The 22835-nt window shown below is 33.4% G+C and overlaps 1 protein-coding gene across 4 annotated transcripts in view; it reads right to left on the bottom strand.

Annotated features, from left to right (window-relative positions):
* GRIK2 (glutamate ionotropic receptor kainate type subunit 2) overlaps positions 1-22835 on the bottom strand; it is a 560389-nt gene that overhangs the window by 15114 nt on the left and 522440 nt on the right. For all 4 annotated transcript variants that reach the window (XM_070418015.1, XM_070418017.1, XM_070418019.1 and 1 more), the window contains exon 14: positions 17418-17643. In XM_070418015.1, coding sequence (XP_070274116.1) covers positions 17418-17643 — 226 coding nt within the window. The remainder of the gene's footprint in view (positions 1-17417; positions 17644-22835) is intronic.

Here is a 22835-nt window from a genome sequence, read left to right on the forward strand (position 1 = left end):
CAGACTCTATTCAGAGCACTGGAAAAGAAATAAAACAGTAAGTAGTCATTTACAACAGGAAATGGAAAGTACAAAGATATTTGGTTAATGTTTAAAAATAATTTCACACTGAAAACAGAGTATTGATAAAATGGTAACCTCTATTTTTAGAGAAGTTATGGAAAAAATAATATTTCTCTTTAGTGAGTGAAATAATTTAAGGCAATTATGAATAAGGTATACTCAGGGGTAGCTAATACTTTGCAGATAATTTATTTTCTTATTTGACATAAATAACAAAAATAACAGGTTTCTACAGATTTGGATCATTCAAATATCATGGAAATCAATGCATTGTCAGAATTTTAAGGTTATTTGTTCACTTATCGTTTTATGCTTTGGGAGGAAATGTTCATTTCAGTGGAGGCAATATAAGTTTAGCATTTATGCTGATGGGGATAGATATTTACCTGTATTAGCTATTATGTGATACGTAATAACTTTTCTAATTGGTTGCCCAGAATCATAGAATAATATTGAAATATATATATATTGATTTTTGATTTTTACAGAGAAGAAGGGAGAGGGATAATTAGAAACATCGATGACAAAGAAACATTGATCAGCTGCCTTCTGAACGCCCCCTACTGGGGATCGAGCCTGCAACCAAGGTACAACATGCCCTTGACCGAAATTGAACCTGGGACCCTTCAGTTCCCAGGCCAACCATCTATACACGAGCCAAACCAGCTAGGGCTACATACATCTTTTAATATCTTTCCCAAGGGATTGGTCTTAGTGCTTTCTCCCTCCCACCCCCACCCCAGCAATAGCCTATTTCTAAAGTTTAATCTGTTTTCCTAAAACAGTACAGACATACTCCATTTTTCTCTACAAATTCATTTATGAGTGTTTTTCTGCCTACAGAAAAATACTAATATCAATTTGCAGTCAATGTTGCTGTGATTTTGATTTGATTTAAATATACCTACAACTATACCTAAAGCTTTATTTCTGCTAAGAACAATCACAAACCAGGTCAGGAAACTTTTCTGCCTTATAAGGAATACCACTATGTACATTGTTTTTGTTTTTACTTGATTAATGTAATAGACTAATTCAGCATTATTCATTTAGCAAGAATAGGCAAAGGTAAAAGTAGAAAGACAAGGAGAATCATAGGAAGTAGGTAGCCTGTTAAAAAAATTGAAGTAAAAATCTACCAAATCCAGCCTGACAGGTATAAAGAAATAGCTATTAATAAAAACATAATTCTTAACCTATTCAGAAGAAATGTTTAAGTACATGGTTTCTATATAACACTTTTCACAGCTTTCCTAAAAAAGGTGCATTATTCTTTCCTATGATTAGAACTCAAATATTTCAGTTATAGCAGGGGAAGTCCTGCTTCTCTCTCTGTGCTCTTTCCTGTGCTCTCTTTCAAACACTACTCTGATGGGAATGCTCAGTTTAAATTCTACCCCTCAGTCACTTCAAATATCAAGGGATTGCTACCCCAGCCTGTAGTATTTTCTATGTTGATCACTCACTGGGCACTCAGCTTAGGTCACCTAGTATTATTACTATCTACCTTTCAAAATGTGACTATTTTCCTAAGGAGATTACAACTCTTTGGAATAGAGAATCTATCTATCTATCTATCTATCTATCTATCTATCTATCTACCATCTATCTGACATCTGTATAATCTATCTTAATTCTCAATCTTTTCTCACATCATAGGCTCTCAACAAATGTTTCCTATGATAAGAAGTACAATATGATTGAGGGACTACTAACATAAGAGTGACAACCTGGAGCTATTGGTCTCTCTCACATGTATTTAAAAACCATGAATTACAGCCATCTTGTTTAGATATCTAGTTTTCATTAATTCACTAATTCTAGTCTAGCACCAGCTTTAAGATCACATTACACTAAATTATCATACTTATTAACCATGTATATTTCTTGAAAAGTAAATATCTGACTGAGGGGGGAAATCCATTCTAAGCAGAATTGTAGTTTATCAAATATATCTTTCAATTTGCAATATAGCATCTCAAACAAGTTTTGTGCTGATGGTATTAGCAAAAAGGGCCACACATGGTGAGTGTAAAATGTGGCTTCTTTTCTGGAAGTACAATTATAAAGCAACATTTTGGTGGATAATGATTTGAAAAGTAAACTTTCAAATATGAAAAATTATTGATCCAGCTAAGTAATGTTTTAAGCCAGCATATTTCTAATCCTGAGAGATACTGGAAGAATATTGTTTTATTACCAACTCACCATATACACTGAACTGCACTGGGATGTTTATTCTAATGTCTTCAAATACAATATTCCTCACTGAATTCTCAAAATAAGGCACAGATAAACAAAAGCAACCAATTTTTTAAGAATGGTGGGTAAATTTTGCTCTTTCTAGCTGACCTTCTTATTTCCAGTACTTATTGAATGTATAAACATTTCCCATTCCTGGTAAACCTTGCCACACCTATTTCCCAGTGTAAATGTAAAAATGGGGAAATGGCATTTCATTTTAATCAAAGCTACAATGTTAATATACCTCATTTTGAGGTTTTTATCAGGATGGCATATATAAGGCATACAATCAATAACAGTAAAGTATTGTCATGTTTTGTGATTCTGTTGTTTAGTTTAAGTGACTATTTTTATTTTTTTATTCATCTTTATTGTTGAAAGTATTACAGATGTCACCTTTTTTCCCCATTGACCCCTCCACCTGGCACCTGCCGCCGCCCCCCCCCCCTCCAGGCCTTAAAAAGAAACAAGAATTCAACAATGAATTATTAATTCTTTGGTATATTATTTGTTGTTCTTTGGTACATTATTGGATGTTCTTTGAAAGGCATTTCTATATAGATCAGTGGTTCTCAACCTGGGGGTCGCGACCCCTTTGGCGGTTGAATGACCCTTTCACTGGGGTCGCCTAAGACCATCCTGCATATCAGATATTTACATTACAATACATAACAGTAGCAACATTACAATTATGAAGTAGCAACGAAAATAATTTTACGGTTGGGTCACAACATGAGGAGCTGTATTTAAAGGGCCAGAAGGTTGAGAACCACTGATATAGATACTAGTTGGAGTCAAACATGGACTGAAATCTCATGTAGTTGAAAAATATCAAGGACATATTGAGATCAAAGACAAAAGCATCTTTCATCATCCTTGTGACATGAACAGCCATGCACTTAGCTCTAATGAAGTGAACAGCCATTAGTTAGACAGATAGAGCTTATGTGTTTCACCCAAGTCACAACTCAGCCTCAGTCCAGATGCTGGCTAGCACAGAACTGAGGCAGCGCTAACTGGCAACTGAGAGAAGCTGGGGTTTCACATGGTAAGGCTGCCTCCAGGGGAGGTTTGCGTTTTTGCAAGTTTGACTAGAAAACTACCAAGAAAATTCTAAATATGCCCATCATAACATGTATCATACACCAAGCAGTCAATTCACAAATGCTAAGGGGGCAGACAGATCGCCATGACTGCATGAAGAAGGAGGTTAGGCAAAAATATCTGGAATATTGCAACAATCAATGTAGAAAGGTAACTTTCAGTTCCAGTTTTATTAAAACTCTGCAAGAGTTTTAATTGTCAGGTATTTTAATGTTTTTGTGAGATCACATGAAATATATTGTCTAAAATTCTCTCATTAAATGTTGATGGGTAAATCATTTTAAAAAAATCATCATACAGGATAAACCAAACACCCCTCATAGCTAAATCTAGCCCTTCAATTTTTCACTATGCAGTCTCTTAATTTTGGTTCTTTTATAGTCTCAATTGCAATGAGACTTTCTTTGGTTATTTAAACATATGATTTATACTGACAGTAGGAACTATTATGGTTTTAAAATGGCCTTTTTACGAGTTGGCAAAAGATCCCATTTACCAGATAAAAAAAGGTTCTAGCTTACAAAAAAAGGGAGGGAGGGGAGAATGGAAGGAGAGACAGAGGGGAGGAGAGAAAGGGGGGGAGAGGGGGGGAGAGAGAGAGAGAGAGAGACAAACATATGATTACTACATAGTGAAGCCCCTTGACATGTCAGATGCATATAACCTGAGGCTCAAAATGAGAACTCAAAGGGGGCATAGAGGCAGTTAGTTTAAGTGATAAACAGTAACAGTATATATGCAAGCATCAAAACTACAAATGCACCAATTTGCAATTCCCTCAGTAATTACTATCTCTGAATGTCCTTAATGTTATATTTTGATAAAATATTTTACATAAAATTTTAATTTTTTAGAATCCCTCAAAAGATAGATTAAAAGCTCCTTAGAAAAATAAACTGTGATTATTTTACACAATTAATACAAATCTCACCAAATATTTCAGAGCCTTCTTTTCCCCCTCCCTTCCATGTCTCCTCTCCTATCCCCCTCACTCTCCCTTCCCTTCATTTCTACCATTCTAAAGTTCTTACTTGTGGACTAGAAGGCCCATGTTATTATGCATTCTTTTTAAAAATATATATAGTTTTATTGATTTTAGAGAGGAAGGGAGAGGAGAGACAGAAACATCAATGATGAGAAAGAATCACTGATCAGCTGCCTCCTGTACACCCCCCCCCCTCCCCCATTGGGGATTCTGCCCGAAACCCGGGCATTTGCCCTTGACCAAAATCGAACTCGAGACCCTTCAGTCCACATGCCAATGCTCTATCCACTGAGCAAAACCAGCTAGGGCTATTATGCATTCTAGGTTCTAGGAGTAAGTCTACTAAACACAATACATTGATATGCTTATTTGATTATCTTTTTCATATCTTTTCAAACTAACAATTTTAAGTATATACCAACATTTTTGCCCTATTTCCATACATCTAGATAATACAGAAATTACAAAGTAAATGAGGTCAGCATTACATTTAATTCTTGGGAAGTCTTATTGATTGATTAAAAGCTTTTCTTTAAAGGTTGCACAGCAAGTGGTCTAGTACTTATCATGCTTTAGTGAATTATGCTAAAATCACATATACTGGCAATCTCCCATCCATCCTGTCAAAAATTTCTTTAAAATCAGGCTTCTGCATGCTTTAACCCATTGCAAAGATAAGAAACAAAATCATTCTTGCTTTCTATAAATATATTTTTTCTAAAACCCATTATACCAGTATTTCTAAAACTGGGTTTCCCCCACACTCTTCTCTTTGTGGGAAATGTATATCGGTATCTCATTTTTAAAGGATTCCCTGATCAGATAAGATTGAAGACTACTCTATATCAAATACATCTCTTGAAAATTCACATTATACACTACCAAAATAAAGACTTCCAAATCTCCATAAAGGAATAAAAGAAAAAATACTTGTTTAAAATGCTTAAATTTATTTTTAGGGGAATAATTGTTTCCTTCACGTATATTAAAGTTTCCATCAATTACTTGATTTTAACCTTGATTTGAAAAGCACTGCCTTTGATAACGATAATTAGTACAGTTACTACATCAGTTCTCTCGGGGGGGAAAAAAAACAGTTCCTTTTTAGATATTTCTGCTGGTCCCTGCCTAGACATCTTCCTCCGTGACTTTGAATTTAAACATTATTAAAGATCATTAAGTTAAAATTTTATATGTTCTTCATCCTCTATAGCTCCATATGCTTCATGAAACATTAGCTCATAAGAATTCACATCACACTGATTGCCTTAAAACAGGTCATCACACCTGGCTTTGAAGTCTCTTTTAAAGATACTTTTGGAAGGCAAGAGTTATAAAAATTACTTAAATATATTTGTATACCAAAATTGCTGAAACCAATTTTAAAAATTTTAAAAAATGCACAACACTTTATTCCTTCTAATAGCACCCACATCCTTTAAACATATTGTTAAAATTTTATGTAAGTATTGCTGTTTTTCATAATCCTCTCTGTCCACCTTCTAAAGAACTTTAGTTTTATTTGCTTTATATTTCATAGTTATTCAAATCATTGTAATGATAGCACATTCTGTGTATAACACAGAATTAGTTGCTCTCTTTGGGCTTGGGAAAATATTACTATGAAAGAGACTACTCATAATTTTAGGTTTCTGCTAGTTCCTCATACTTCAAGATATTATGAACTTTCTGAAATATGGTAATTTACATGTCTTGTGGGTATGAGACTATACCATATTCACTAAGGATATACTATCGGAAAGACTGCCCTCAAAAACTTTAATAATTTCTTAATTATTTATCTTCTCTCAAAAGATCTAGTCTGATAAATGTTTCTAAAACATTTACTTAAAACTTGAAGCCCTTAAGACTAGGCTACATGTCAGTTATAGGTAATCAATCATCCATTATTCACATAATTTCATCCAGTATCTAACATGTTGCCTATCACGCATTAAGCATTCAACAAATGCTTCTTGAATGAGATATTGAATCAAGTATAATATATTAATTATGATATAGCCAAAATATGTCAAGGTAGAACTTCTGATATTGGACATTTTCTCATGTTATTAAATTGAATAAAATAAGAAGAGTCCATAAGCAGATTTAGTTGACACATCTAGTATTGACCATCTACTAGTATAATAAATTAGATGGTCAAATACATTTACAAATTATTTGTATTTATATTGACAGTCCGTGATTTCCTTTGGTCAGTGCCTTCATATGTAAAAGACCTGCTAGCACAAAACACCTGAGTATGTCTGCTGGAATCATCATCTTCAATTCTTACATTATTATATTATTATGTAATATTACATCATTCTATTCCATTACTACTGTGTTCTGGCAATGTTACATTTTATAAAATGGCTCCCTGGTTTTTTTATGTTGAGATGAGTTCTGGGTTACCTAAATGCATAGCAAATTTGGGTGCTTTTAGAGCTTTATCTTTTTTTACCATCCTTTTCATGATACAATCTTCTAATAAAGTTGGAGCCAGACTAAATTTTCTTGGAGCCTTTTCCATTGCAGAAGATGGGATTTATTATCTCTCAGGGCACTTTCTCTCCCATATTTGTTTTTGGGAAATGCTAAGAAAAATTTTATATTTACATTTCAAATTCAATTTTATTTCTCTATATTTCCAGTTTTATGTTTTATTCAGTCAATAATGCTGTTATACAATAACATAGCATCATTGCTCTATTCCTCCAGATAACTTAATAAGTAACTAAAAAACAATTTCTGTAATTACTTGATTAATGCTTATGTACCCTAAGAGAATGCAAATTCCTTAAGGGCAGGGGCTATATCTTCTTTCTTAGTATAACACTTGTCACAGAGTATGAAAATATTTGTTGAATGAATACATGGATAAAATAAAATATTTTTAAGTTCTAAATAATTGGTCATGCATATTTGCAATTTTATCTTCAGTCATTTCTTATGAATCCAAACCATATCTAGATCTTTATTTCATCTTTATCTAATAATTATAATATATTTATTTCAAATGAAGCATTTAATATGTGTAGCAACTACTCACTTCCTGAGGCCCATTTCTGACTCCCTGTTAGATAATAACTAAACTAGTGTGGAGTGGTTGTCATCACTCCTTGTATTTTCTTTTGAAGGCACTCATTGAAAACCCTCAATCTGACAGTCTAAAAAATTCATGACAATCCTAAGAGTAAAACAAGAGTAGTTTTATTTTGAAAACAACTTATCAACTCATAACATTTTAATCACAGAATGGTAAATGACAGATAAAAGTGATCCAATCTCCATGATACCTAGTAATCTTTCCACATTGGAAATCTATGAACATCATTTCCTCGCTTAAAATTTTTCAGAATAAAAAACTGATTCCTAAATATGTCAAGCAATTCATTTCTTCAACCTCTCAGAGGGTTGTTCTCTGATTTTATGCTTTTCCTCTTATTTACCTAACCTGACAGCAATACAAATTAGTTGTATTTTCCATTGCCTACCAGTGGTCTGCAAACTCATTAGTCAACAGAGCCAAATATCAACAGTACAACGATTAAAATTTCTTTTGAGAGCCACATTTTTTAAACTTAAACTATATAGGTAGGTACACTGTTATTAACTTAATTAGGGTACTCCTAAGGCTTAGGAAGAGCCACACTCAAGGGGCCAAAGAGCCGCATGTGGCTCGAGAGCCGCAGTTTGCCGACCACCGGACAGCTTTGCTTTCGTACTTCCTCCAATTATCTAGTTGAACTTCTCCTCTTCCAGGTAAACTTCTGCTAATTTGCATATTGATCCGTGACTGTCGCAGAGACATACAGCATCCCACTTCTTTGGTGCCATATCACATTGTCAATATTCTAGTACAGCATTTGGTTAATCATATTCCAATGTTTTTCTATATCTCTTTCCGTACTAGATGATGATATGAGGCTCCTGAGGGCATGGACCATGTCTGAATCATGTGTTGCTGTTTTTTATTATTAATTATTGCATGCACAAATATTACTTAGCACAGATGCTAGATGCTAGGCATATAATGGCAAATGTCGTTACATGAGCCCTGCCTTTCTAGAGTTTTCACTGCAACAACAAAAATTGAACCACTTTTTGAAAATATGAGGACCGTTGTAATAATAAAGAACACAATATTATAGAAACCATGTAACAGAAGAAATTATCTTAGTCTGCTGAGTAGATCCACAAAAAAGCTTGCATTACTTTAAAAATAACGGTAGGGACGATAATTCTTTTTTTTCCTTGGCCACCTTTTGCCTCCTTCCCCCCGTTTTTTCTCTATATATGAATTCCTGTTTTAGGAAGTTATATACAGGAAAGGAAAATAATAATGAGAGCATCCCTAACTCACTTCTTTCATTTCTTCTAGATATAAAGAATAGAACTAGATATATTAGAGTCACAGTGAAATAAAGTCAAATATAAATGTCACCGTTAATGTGGAAATGAGAGAAAAGAGAAAAAAACCAAACACTCACAAAGTGGGTACTATACAGTTTAGGGAGCTGATAGATAGATAGATATAGATATAGATATAGATATAGATATAGATATAGATATAGATATAGATATAGATAGATATAGATATCAAGTCATGTACCACTAAGGACATTGTAGAGAGAGTAAATTTTAAATTTAAGTAACTATATTCAAAATAAAAAACTGGTTTTAAATTAGACAGAGGTTGTGTTTTTTCTTCTGTTGTAGGCCTCAAAATGCAATGTCTTTGTGACTTCAAGGAAAAGTAATGTACATACATTCTAATGCAAGGACCAGTTGCACAATTCTCAGGAGAATATTCAAGTATTTAAGATCACAAAGGGAGATGCTTAGATGAGGCATGCAAATGTATCAATAAAAATAATCAAATTATAGAGTGTTTATCCAGTTGCCTTTTATTCATATTCTGAATACCCCTTAACTTACATGAAAAACAGAATAGGAAGGGTGAATGTTATCAGCATATAATGAAAAAGTAAACTGTGCTCACTGGTTTTGACCTATTTCATATGTACTAGTATTAGTTATCCATGGTATTAGTTAAAAGTGGCTGGTGACGTAGATTTGTAGTCACATTTCTTCCCTGGATATTCTCTGATGCTAAGTATGAAAACAGAAATAGTTTTATCCTGGAAACCCTTCCTTCCTTACAATTTTTCATTTGCAGAGTAATCATTTGACTAGTAGTAAGTATGGAAATGTCAGGAATACTTCTCTAACTATACTATTTTCATTTCAAATCCAATATTAAACTTTAATAAATGAATTATAAAAGTTGAATGATTTTAAATAAAATCATTATCATAGTTAATCATAAAGAACCCCCCAAAGTGAGAGAGCAGATAACTTTTTAAAGAGAGTAAAGTACCCATCCTTTAAGGTAGAACTCAAGTGCTTTTTTAAAATTTGGTCTGACGGCTTTGGTCATCAATGAACTCTACCAATCTGCGACCATGTATTATATAACAGGGTGCTTGTTTATGTTGTATTTCCCCTGTTTTATGCTACATTTGTTTCTCAAGAAAGGGAATGATGTGTACCTATATTTTGCATTCATTATTTTACAGAGCTAAGCAGGTTGAAGAATCATAAAGTTTCTTATAGATTGACCAAATACAAAGGAAGTGTTTATGTCTCCAAAGATAACCTTCTATGATACCTCTTAGACTCTGTTTAGTAAACACTCAGGAAACTTTTAAAGAAGGAAAAACTGCACTTTACTTATTTAGATATTGCCCTACAATAGGACTTGTCTTATATTTGTAAAGTGGATAATCATTTCCCCCTAAATTATGGTTAACTAACTACAATATATCTATTGGCTGATGGTAAAACCCTAGTTAGGTTACAAAGGAAAAGACTTCTAACTGGTTAGGAATGGGTGATATTAGCAGTCCACTTTATCTACAATATATTCAATATTTCTGAATATATAAAAATAGAAAGCAAAAAGAGTAAGATACAAATAACTTAAAACCACAAATACATCTTTTCAATTATTATAAAACATTTCTTCAGGCCCTAGCTGGTTTGGCTCAGTGGATAGAGTGTCAGCCTACAAACTGAAGTGTCCTGGGTCCCACTCTGGTCAAGGGCACATTCCTGGGTTGTGGGCTCTATCCCCAGTAGCGAGCTTGCAGAAGGCAGCCAATCAATGATTCTCTCTCACCATTGATGTTTCTCTCTCCCTCTCTCTTCCTCTCTGAGATCAATAAAAATATATTTAAAAAATAAAAATAAAACAGTTCTTCAAGTCAGTCTTTTGGAATTCTTGGTGACACATATGTTCTGATCCAAATACTCTAAGTATAATATGTTTAATTCTTAGCACATTTCAATTATAGAGACATAATTCTACCAATTTACAGATGAGGACTCTGAATCTAAGGGAGGATCAGTAACTGTACCCAGGACATCTGGGACACAGAAATAGAAGTAGTATCCTATATAATAAAAGGCTAATATGCAAATTGTCTCCTTGGGAGTTCAACTGCTCACTATGATGTGCATTGACCACCAGGGGTCAGCGCAGAATGAAGGCCCCAATCGGCAGCTGGCAGCTGGCAGCTGGGGGAAGCAAGGCCTCGGCCGGCAGCTGGAAGGCCCCGATAGACCCTCTTCGCCAGCCAGGCCTAGGGACCCCTGGTGAATTTCATGCACCAGGCTTCTAGTTTATACATAAGTCATCTGACTTCAAAGGCCACAGAGTCTATGAGAAAATTCCTTTCACATGAGTGCCAGCAGATGCAAGGCATTTGTCTTTGTAATTACAAAATTTACCTCTACGCTTTGACTCATTTTTTCTAACAAGTGTTACTTATTGATCTTACTTAGTCCTGCTAACTAAAGGATGACAGTCTGACATGGTCAATCTGGCTAGCTCATCTATAATAGAATTTGAACCCATAACCTTGGACTAATCAACATAAGATGCTTACTAAATAAATTCAATAATTGAATGTTTGTATATAAAATCTGTCTGAATTGTTTTCATGAAAATTATCTCTATGCATTATTTGCATACCATTTGGTCAGCATACAGTGGTTCTCAACCTTCTGGCCCTTTAAATATAGTTCCTCATGTTGTGACCCAACCATAAAATTATTTTCGTTGCTACTTCATAACTGTAATGTTGCTACTGTTATGAATTGTAATGTAAATATCTGATATGCAGGATGTTCTTAGGCGACCCCTGTGAAAGGGTCGTTCGACTGCCAAAGGGGTTGCGACCCACAGGTTGAGTACCGCTGATTTACAATATTAATGAAGGCTGCTTACACTGATGCTCACAATTCATCAAATTCCCACTGGAAGCTCTCTAGATTCTAACAAAGTCAGTTCATGATTCATGATGTCTGTTGAGTAGGCATAGCTTACTGAGGCTCATCTGTTTTCAGTGACTTGAAATGTAGACTTTAACAACTATGGAAGGAATGTACAGCTTCTACAGGTGTAACTTGACTTTTTTGTTGTTTAATTCAGGCTCTGAGAATTATTAGATCTTGATTTAGCCTTCAAAATCACATCATCAACATTAAAATTGTGCTACTTGTGCAATGAAAAAATAGAATGCATTTTAATGGAAGGTTTGACCTGCAGAAAAATGAATAATTCGCATCAATTTTTGTGCATTATGTCCAACTAATGAAGATAAATGTATTCATTCACTTTAGTAAAGCTGAAGAACTGAAGGCTGGCAATTTTATGCATCTATAATGATGAGTATTATAGTACTTATTATATGATGAATTGGGAATTCTAGAAATGGATGGTGAGCAAAATGGGAAAAACATGCTTCTCATGCTGATTTCTATTGTTACAAACACTGGCATATGCTTTAAACAAACAACATGAGCTGGTAGGAAAGCAGCAGTCTAGAAAAAAATCCATTAGGGTCATGACTCCCCTAGTACTATTTCTACATCTTTTACTTCATCAAATAATGAGAAAAAAGAATCAGTGAGATCCTATGCATTTAACATCAGAAAATAAAAGTAAAGAAACATTTCAAATTGTTTCTGTGTCAAAGTGGTATACTTCTACCGTAAAGAGTCAATGATATAACCTATTGTGACTTTTTTTTTTTAATTTAGGTTGATTATGTGTAAGGGCATTATAATGAGATGGAAATTATTTGAGGATCATTAATAGGACTACTGGTATTCTGTATTTCTTAAAATAAAATGTTATAAAACAGTTTATATAGGTAACATTAAAATCTAATTATGAAATAAGAATGTATCTTCCTATTTATAATTAAATAGTAAAGTGATAGAAATAAAGTATATATAACAATTTTGTGTGTGATAAGTTGTCTTTAAAATTCAATCTTAGCATTTAAAGGCATTATAAATATATTTAATTTACATTCATGTTTACATTCTTCATGATTACATGTATTTCAGTAGTTCTATGACTGTGATATGATTAAATTAATTTGGATTTTGTTCACTGAAATAATTACTCACCAACTGTTTGAAACATCCTATTAATTTAACCCCACAAGTAAAATGGGAACAAATGCGATCATAGAAAACTTAGCATCACTGACAATATAGAGAAACATGAATACAATTCTCTCAATCCCCTTCTCTGCTGACACATAATTCACTTATGTTATTAAAGTTGTGAGGAACTAAAATAGAATGAAGGGTGCTGCTAGCTTATTGTTAAAGTAAAACAGCTTTAATGAGACCCTTCAGTTGCTTTACAATATTTCTACCAAAGTGAGCACAACAAAGCAAAATTACACAAACTGGCCCTAATGGATTTTTTCCTAGACTGCTGCTTTCCCACCAGCTCAAGGACTGCTGAGTCTGCCTAGTCCTCAAAGTGCAATATGCACTCACCATTCGAAAGAGAGAAGCCAAAAAGGCTTTTAGTATGGGCAGTCAGAAGGGAGGCAATGTAGTCGAAAATGCTATTAAAGTAGAAATGCTCCCTGTTTGGGTAAGGAGATTATCACCTACGGTGAATTAAGAGGCAAGATTGCAACTGCGCACACATTTTAAATAGCCCTTAATGAAAACTGCTGTGATTTTCTGTTTTTGGCTTTACCCCATCCAGTGTTGTTGTTGTTGTTTTCTTAATTATTTTTAAATCCTCACTCGAGGATATGTTTTTATTGATTTAAGGGGGTGGGGGGAAGAGACAGAGAGAGAGAGAGAGAAAGAGAGTTTGCAACATCTATCAGCTGCCTCCCATACATGCTCAACTGGGAAAATCTAATCTGTAACCTTTTCGTGTGGGGGACTATGATCTAACCAACTGAACCACCAGGCCTGGGCTTCTCTTTATTCTTTTGAATGAAATAGGAAGTTCAAATAACTTATGAGTAAGAACACCTACAACTTCAAAAATCTACCTCCGGTAAATACCACATTAAAATAACATTGCCATAGTCAGGAAAATTACGAAAGAGATTTAATGTCACCCAAGCTTAATTAAAGCAGTGTATGCTTATTTAGCGTTTATCTTCACGTTATTGTTGATAGCTCTGCTAAGGTGTTTTTGGGTATAGAGAGCTTCCCTAATTAAATAGCTTATGTCTGAGTCATTCAGCAATTTCACAACACACTGGTCAGTAATCATCACACTCAGAGTGATGAATGGTGGTGGTGGGCTTCTAAAGATGAATCACACAGGGGGAGGCTTAGCACACCAAAAAGATGCATGTGTCCTTATCCCCGCATTACTCCCCATTCCCCCCCAATCATGCCCTCACTCCCCTGTTGTCTGTATGTAATAACTTAATAGATAAAAAAATTTTAAAAAAAGAAGATGCATGGAATTTTAGGAGAAAAAAATATGTATAATTTTTGAAATATTTATGATTTCTCACAGCAAAAGACATAGTATTTTCTATTTTAACCTCTTGTGCTTAACTACAGGTGCCTCTATGACATTTGAAAATTTGAGCTATCCACAAAGGGAGTTCCTCTCTTTGATCACATTTATAATATTAGTAGAGCTAAAATTTTCATTATGGATTATGGCTCCTGCAGATATAAGCACAAACTCTTGGGGAATTTCTGGTATTGATTTAAATTTCTAGAGATTGATCCCATATTACCATATTACCCTTTGAATATATTTATCTCATTAACTCTTGCAGCAAATGATCGAGATCATCCAATAAAAATTTGTTCACATCTAAATGCATTATTTTATTTTGTTTTTTTTTCCTTATGATTAACAAAAATTTAAAACTAAATAAATATAACATATTATAAATAATCACCAATATACTTGAACAATGATGACATAAAAGATAAATGCTAATTAACTAGTTGAGAAATGCAGACTACGATGTTAGTTGAAAGTTTTGGTAAATCAGAATCTCATTCAAGTACTAGCATTGTATGTCATTATGTTTATTAGTGACTAAATAAATATAAGTAACTCATGAAGCCATATATCTATCAGTGGTATGACATAGCAAATCATAAATTAGTGCTTAACATCTTTTTCTCAGAAGTAATGTATTTGGGGAAATAAAATGTGAAATTCTGTTTCCCCAAATAAAATTATTTGATGTATTGAGTTAAAATAATTTTATTTTATGTTAATTAATTTTTAAAATAATTTTATTGACTTTTCAGAAAGGGAGGAAGAAGAGAGAGTGGGAGAGAGAGAGAGAGAGAGAGAGAGAGAGAAACATTGATTGGTTGTCTCCTGTATGCTCCCCAATTGGGAATGAACCTGTAACCTAGGTACCTGACCTAAAGTAGAAATGCTCCCATTAAATTCTGGTGCACAGGATGACGCTCCAACCAACTGAGCCAGAACCCAAAATAATTTTGGATTTATGTCATATTATGAATGAATGAAGTATAATTCACTAACATTAAGAACTTAATGCTATCAGGTAAAAGAGAAGAAATGTTATCTGAACTAGAGAAATAAAAAGTATATTGTGATACCTACAGGAGAGTGATTTGAATATTCATTCCTTTAAAATTATATTATAGTGTTCAATTTTTATCTCATTCATAGTCTAAAAACAAAATATATGTTAAATGCATTAAATAACCTTTTAGTAATAATGTGACATTAAAAAAATTTAAGGTCAATGTTATTTGGCAATGAATATAAAGTAGAATGCTCTATAATATTATTCCTCACCTACATATTTGCTAAGTCACAGTGTTATTCAGACTTTTTAAATTTTTATTTATATGTGCTGATAAACTCACATTAAAATGACAAGATCCTTATAAAAGTTAGAAATTTATCATGTGCTGTTGCCTAATTTTTTAAAAGTTATTTTAATTAAAACACCAAGATATTACACTATTACACTAATCTACAAACTACAAAAAAATAATTCCACTCAGATATATAAACCAACTTGATTTTTATGTTTCTTATGAAAGTGACCTTGCTAATATCAATAAACATTTTCCAAAATAACTCAGCTTTCTTCAGAAGTCAATAATTGATCTATTAGCCAAGTTGAACAGATAAAAGAAAAAAAATCTACATCCTAAGACTTATAGTTTGTTTTGTTCTGATCATATCTGTAAGTTTAATAGAGAAAATAGAAATTTCAAGTGCTGTCCCTAGTATTTTCCTCAATTTAAAGTTACATTAAAATAAACTTTATATGTATTACTTTGAATTGATTTATATTTTCTTGATAAGTCAATAACTTTTACTAAACAGGACTAAGGATAAGGAGAGATCAAAGTTTGTTCTATATATGGTTGCAATAAACTCTAACAGAGAGCTTTCTTACAACTAATTCAACTATTATTTTTCTTTTTAAAATAGTCCTCATATCTGAAACATCTCAGTTGGATTTTGAGATTTTTATAATATACTATTTTGATTTATCTTTACCAAACATTTCCTCAAAGCAAGATAGTACACTGGTACATTGTATTTATAAAACAAATAAGCAAATAAAGAAACTCCAGTTTAAAGTTTTATATTAAGTATAGGTCAAAATTACTTATTTTAGAAATTTGGAAATTATGAGTTCTATTCTGTAACTATTCCTGAAAAATATATGTGCTATACTTCAAAGTCCTTTTACATCCTCCCCAAATCTTACTCAATTCTCACTACTCTGCATTACTCAAGTTAGTTTAATGAGGTCATCACACTTAATAATATAAGATGGCTACCTCTAAAAGATATTTTTTCTGTTTATAAATCTTGATATTCCATCATATGTATTGATGTAGAATTCATTTGTTCAACAAATAATAACTTAGGTCCCAATGACTGCAGGCCCTGTTATATTTCATATAGAAAATAGTACAATAACTAATAATTTATAATACCAGAATAAACTCTGTTTTGTGTACTTACAACCATAAACATACTTTTGCCTCTCCCTTTCTCTCTATACATATCTTTATATATATGTATATGGATATAAAGTTCAATAAAACAAAATTTAGTTTTTGTCTTTTCTGGCAATTTATTTTATTTCATTTCATAATTATTATTAAAAATAATTTTGTCATATGGAAGAAATGGGGATATTAAAAATAATTAATCCTGCATGTCAAATATTCTAACTATGTTACAGGAATAGTTTACTATATGTATCTTCTCTTAAACAAAACAAATAAATATTCAACTAAACCACTTGTTGCTCATTCTTTTCATTAACTTTCTAACTCAAATACCACACACATAAGCCACAAATTTGAAAAAAAAAATTAAAGTTACGAAAGCTTCATTTCATCTGTAAAACATTTTTTTAAATGTCAGATTCAAAAGAACTTTTAGGGGGATGCTGTAGAATTTTTTCAACATTGATTCAGTAAAAATGTCTACTGACCATTTTGGTAGAAATAAAATTTTCTTTTGTTACTTATCCATTCAGAAGCAGATGTCTAAATTGTTTCCCTGATTTTCCACAGTAACAGAATGTAGCAAGATGCATTCATTAAAAACAAAATTCATAATGTCCTATGGAGGCACCATTTTTATCCCCTTCTCACAGCAACTGAGATTAATGAGCAAAGAACAAGTGGCTGACATAAAACATACCCATGGGGGTGCCAACGCCATAACCTTTGGAGTCTATAAGGCCACCAATCTGTGTCAGGTTGCAATTCCGCTGGGTAACAAATTCAATGGTTGTTGACTCCATTAGGAAAGCATAATCAGAGGTGAGGACTCGCTGGATTCCTTCTTCATTACTTTTGACGAGCACTGACTGCCTCCTGCTACTCATAAAGGCCCACATTTTGTCATATGTGGAGATTTTTGATTTCTGGGAGAAGATAAAACACATAAGAAAGACAATCCTTAGTTTCCATGTGATCCTACAATATTAAGATGGACTGACTATATTTACTTTACTCATACTACCTTTAATTGTATTATTAATAATAGTAACATCTAAACAGAAAATCAAAATCTGTATAAAATTTTTCTCATAGCAATTCCTCATATATTTCCAGGAATAGTACCGATTTATTCAACAAATATTCCAACTGTGTCCCAATGCACAAAAATGCACAAGTAGAAAATCACAGAAGGTAATAAAAAGGAAAGTAAACAAGATTAATAAGGAGGGTCTTTTGTGCTTATATCTCACATGAGTGCCTCATGTGTATAATTTTGTCTTTCAACATTACAGTAACATTAATTTGATAGAGACAGACAATGGACACCGATTGACACTGCAAAACTTCAAGAGGTTATTTTTCCCAATTTGGTTGACTATAAGACAGATGTCATGTCAACCCCCAAGGATACTCAAAGATACAGGTCAAAGAGATGAGAGTAATTCATTACAAATAAGGATGTTACAAATAAGAATGACTACATTTCCACTGAGAAACAGCCTGCCTCTGGACAACAGAAAATCTATCATTTAGGTGCGTTAACAAACTAAAGATATCTGGACCAATAAAAATTGAATAGTTTTTATATGCAACTGCAAATTCTCAGTGGGCTTTACTAGGATTTCATTACTAAGGGAAAGAAATGGGCTTTATTCAGAAGGAACTGGTACAACATAAACATGAAAAAGGTTAGTATCTTCTTATGGAAAGCTCTTCTGTCAATCCCTTACCATAGTTTAATTCTTATATATTACAATATTGAAGTTATAAATATAAGATATTCATCATACTGGTTGCACTGTTATTAAAAGCTAAAACAGCCAAATGATTTTCAAATAAATATATATGCAATTTTTTTATAGCATAAGCATGCTTTTAATTCTATATGGGCCAGGCCATACATGTGATATTACCATGACTTCTACTAAAAGGCAGGTGTAGCCCGTCCAGTGTGGTTGAGTGGTTTAGCATCGACCCAGGAACCAAAAGATCGTGGTTAGACTCCTGGTAAGGGCACATGCCCGGGCTGTGGGCTTGATCACCAGAAGGGGGCATGTGGGATGCAACCAATACATGATGTTTCTCTCTCATCTATTTTTCTATCTTTCTATTCCTCTCTCTTCATCCCTTTCTCTAAACATTAATAAAAACATAAAAAGGCATGTGCACAACAATGTTTATAAAAATTCTTTCACTGTTTCAATGATAAAATGGGAAGAGAAATCCTAACTTTACTGGAGGAAAAAAGTAAAGGCAAGTGAGTGCTATATAAAAGCAAGTATAGCATTAGGGCTAAGAGAGGTAAGAAATGCAAACCTTTGCTCTCCAGGGAAACAGAAACATGCTAACAGGACAATGGCTCAAACTCTAAAAGAGAGCAGCTGAAACACCTCGAACAGCAGCCCAAACTTGTAATCCTAATAATCAGTAACATAATAGTTAGAACAAGTTCATTTCCTTTCAAAGGTAAGAAAAATTTTCCCTAATATTTGCATTAAGTGAGGATTAAATACAAAAAAGTCAAAATTATAGTGTACCTGCAGATTACAATTATTTAGGTAAACAAAAATAAAATTGGATGCAGTTTTTGGTTTAGTAAACTTGTGACTGAAAAGAGGTAAACACAATTCAATAAAGGATGACACTAAAAATGTTTGTGATGAAAAATGTACACACATCAACTGAAAATTTAAAATGTAACATCTTTAGTGGGAGTGATAATACAGATCAGAACATGGGTGGCCAAAACCAAGCAGAGAATGAGAAAGTGAACAAAAAGTTATTTTCACCTGTATAAGTCATACATTGCCTAAATTAGCTGCTTTGCTTTAGCTATAAAAACATTAGCAATCAATGTCTTCTATGCCTATTTAAATTTATCCAGTGCAACTTATGCTTTGACAGGGCCAAGGCACTTTTTTATTTAAATTATGTTTATTGAATTACTCTGATATAATGTCTGACATATGCTGGAAACAATTCTAGATATTGTCCAGATTCCAGGTGTTGCAAAAATATAACATGCAAGGAGATCATGGATATTTGCCTTTCTTATAGGAGCAGTGAGAAGCGGAAGCAGGTATGAAGCAGATTTGGGATACAATCACATTCGCATTGTGAGACCACTGAGGCTGCTATATGGAGATCAGCAGTAGCAAAGTTAGATGTAAGAAGGTAATTAGGGGTACATAGCAATAGTCTATGTTAGAAACAGTATATGTATTAGGAGAGTATATGGGAAATAGAAAGAAATGTAAGTATCCAAGATTGTGTGTGTGTGTGTATAATGGATAACACTTGGTAATTATTGGAATATAGGAAGTAAAGAAGAGATTTAGGTTAATGCCTTGCTTTCTGATTAAACTTGAGTCATGGAGAGGGAGAGAGAGAGAGAGGGAGAGAGAGAGAGAGAGAGAGAGAGAGAGAGAGAGAGAGAGAGAAAGAGAAACAACCAGAAAGAAGGTTAAGTATTTGGGAGGAAAGATAACATATTAAGTTAGAGATACCTAAGGAACATCTTCTAAATGGGTCAGTTATGTGAAGTTAGATATGTAAGTTTGAGGTTCAGTGGAAAATTTAAGACAAAATATATAGATCTTGGAGTCTTCCTGGATACAGAAGACAAAGTAGCAGATGGAGGAGAAAATGGTAATAGAGGAAGGGGAGTTCTAGGGTCAAGCTTTCCACAATGGCTGGCAGAGAAGACTGAGCCTGCAGGTGAGACATAAAAAGAGTAAAAGAGAAGGATCTCTTACCCATTGAGACAGCATGGAAGGACCTGGACAGTGTTATGCTAAGTGAAATAAGCCAGTCAGAGAAAGGCAAGTATCACGTGATCTCACTCATATGTGGACTCTAATGAATTAAATAAACTGATGAACAAAATAGATCCAGAGACATCAAAGCAGGAATAGACTGACGAAGAATCTCAGAGGAAAGGGGAGTGGGGAGCAGGAAGAGATTAACCAAAGAACTTATATGCACATATACATAACCCATGGACACAGAGAATAGTGCAGTGAAGGCCTGTGGGGGAGGCTGAAGTGAGGGTCAATAGGGGAAAAAAGAGGACATCTGTAATATTTTCAACATTAAATATAAATTTAAAAAAAGAATTATCAAGTTTAGATTAAGGAATAGAATCTGCAAACTGTGGTGCTGCAGAGATCAAGGCAAGAGAATATTCATTGAGGAAGTTGTCACCTGTAGTGATTTGCTAAAAAAAAAAATGCATACAATGAGAATAGAATAATATCTTTGGATTTGGCAACAGAGTTCCTTGGTTATTTTAGCAAAAGTTACTTTAATGGTGTGAAGCACTTAGAAATAACATTGAAATAGATTAAAGAATGGGAAAGTAAAATGAAACCAGTAACTGCCAAAAAGAAAACAAAAATCAGAAAGTAGGTCACTGAAGAGGAGATATAGGGCAGGGCATATAATATTTTGGTTTAAGTAAGATTTTCAGGATTGAAGAGATTTGAACATGTTTAAACAACAATGGGGGATTTTCAGTTAAAAAAAAAAGATTTAACATGCCTGAGAAAGAAAGAACAATCAATGTTTCTCCTAAGGTGAGTCACAAGTAGAATAAAAGAAAATTTAAAATACTGTAATTTGGCTTGACTTCTGAATTCAAAATATTTATATTAAACTCATGTAGAATTATATTTATAGACTAATCTATTGTGTAAGGAAATGAGAAATTAAGAAACCTCAGATTTCTTTTTAATAAAACAGAAAACTGTTGAATGTCTTCATAGTAAAATAAACTGTAGGATCTCAAAGATAATGGAACTGCACAAGTTAAAGATTAGGAATCAAAATGCATTTAATGTCAGGAAAGAGATAAATAAAAATATAATTAGTCAAATATAAATATGTTGAGTATGAATATTATATGTAAACTTAGAAGAAAGGACATATCAAGTTGCAATGTGAACAAAAGTTTGTTGGTGGAAGATAGGACATGTTGAGAGAAACACATGTACTATGTTGTGCTCAATCTCTTATTATTATGGTTAATTTCATTCAATGAAATAGCACTGATCACTGTTAAAGGGTATGATAAAACCATTGGCAGAAACTAAGCTGCTGAGCTAAAATATGCAAAGTGAGGACCGAGGCAGAACACCAGCAATGACTCAGAATTTGGGATATATAGCTTGGCCCTGTGCATTGTGCTGCCAAATTTATTACAAAGTCTTTCCAGAAGAAACGTATTATTTAAGAGAAATATGAAAAATCAAAGTTAGGTAATAAGCTAAACATCAAGTGACCGGCCGACCAGCTGCTATGACACACACTGGCCACCAGGGGGCAGACGCTCAATGCAGAATCTGCCCCCTGGTGTTCAGTGCGCTCCCACAGTGGGAGCCCTGCTCAGCTGACTGGGATGAGCGGGGCTGGGATGAGTGGGAGCAGCTCCTTCCTGGATTCCCGCAGGCTATGCCAAGGGACCCCAACAGTGCACAAACTTGTGCACCAGGCCTCTAGTGAAATAATATAATTCTCTGTAAAGAGAGAAATGAGATAATGACAAATTAGAGCATAACAGAGAAGGTGCTCACATAGAGTCGTCAAGTAAAAGAAATATTAAATTAGTGCAAATTAAATTAAAGAGCATCTTGTTTTACTCCTTAATTTCACAGATGAGAAATTTCACTGGTAAGAAAAAAATTACCAGTGTAGATAGATTTATAAAGAGAAAAATGATGATAGGATTTGTGACATCATGGCTTTATAGAAGAATGTTACTTATATAATAAAATTACTTTTTTGGCAAAAAAATGTAAAGCCTTTCTAAATATCATCCTTAGAGTTATGCCATACATAGTAATTTATACAGGTAATGTAAAGGAAATACATTAAATGACATCTCAGAAACATTGCTTGGAATGCATATGGAAGGAAGTCAAAGCACTACAGAGGAATAGCATATTTAAAATGTTCTAAATAAAATCATCTTATTTCCTCATGCAACTGAATCCCATCACACTGAATACTCAAAACAATTTCTTTTCCTTTTTCTTTTTCTTCTTTTTTCTGTTGTGCCCACATTAAAGACAATTTTCTTTCTGTGTTACAGCGAATGGATTTAGGATGTCAATGTTTA

This window comes from Myotis yumanensis, unplaced genomic scaffold (genome assembly GCF_028538775.1).
Source record: "Myotis yumanensis isolate MYYU_CA2020_CCGP unplaced genomic scaffold, mMyoYum1.0.hap1 SCAF_6, whole genome shotgun sequence".
Lineage (NCBI taxonomy): Eukaryota > Metazoa > Chordata > Mammalia > Chiroptera > Vespertilionidae > Myotis > Myotis yumanensis.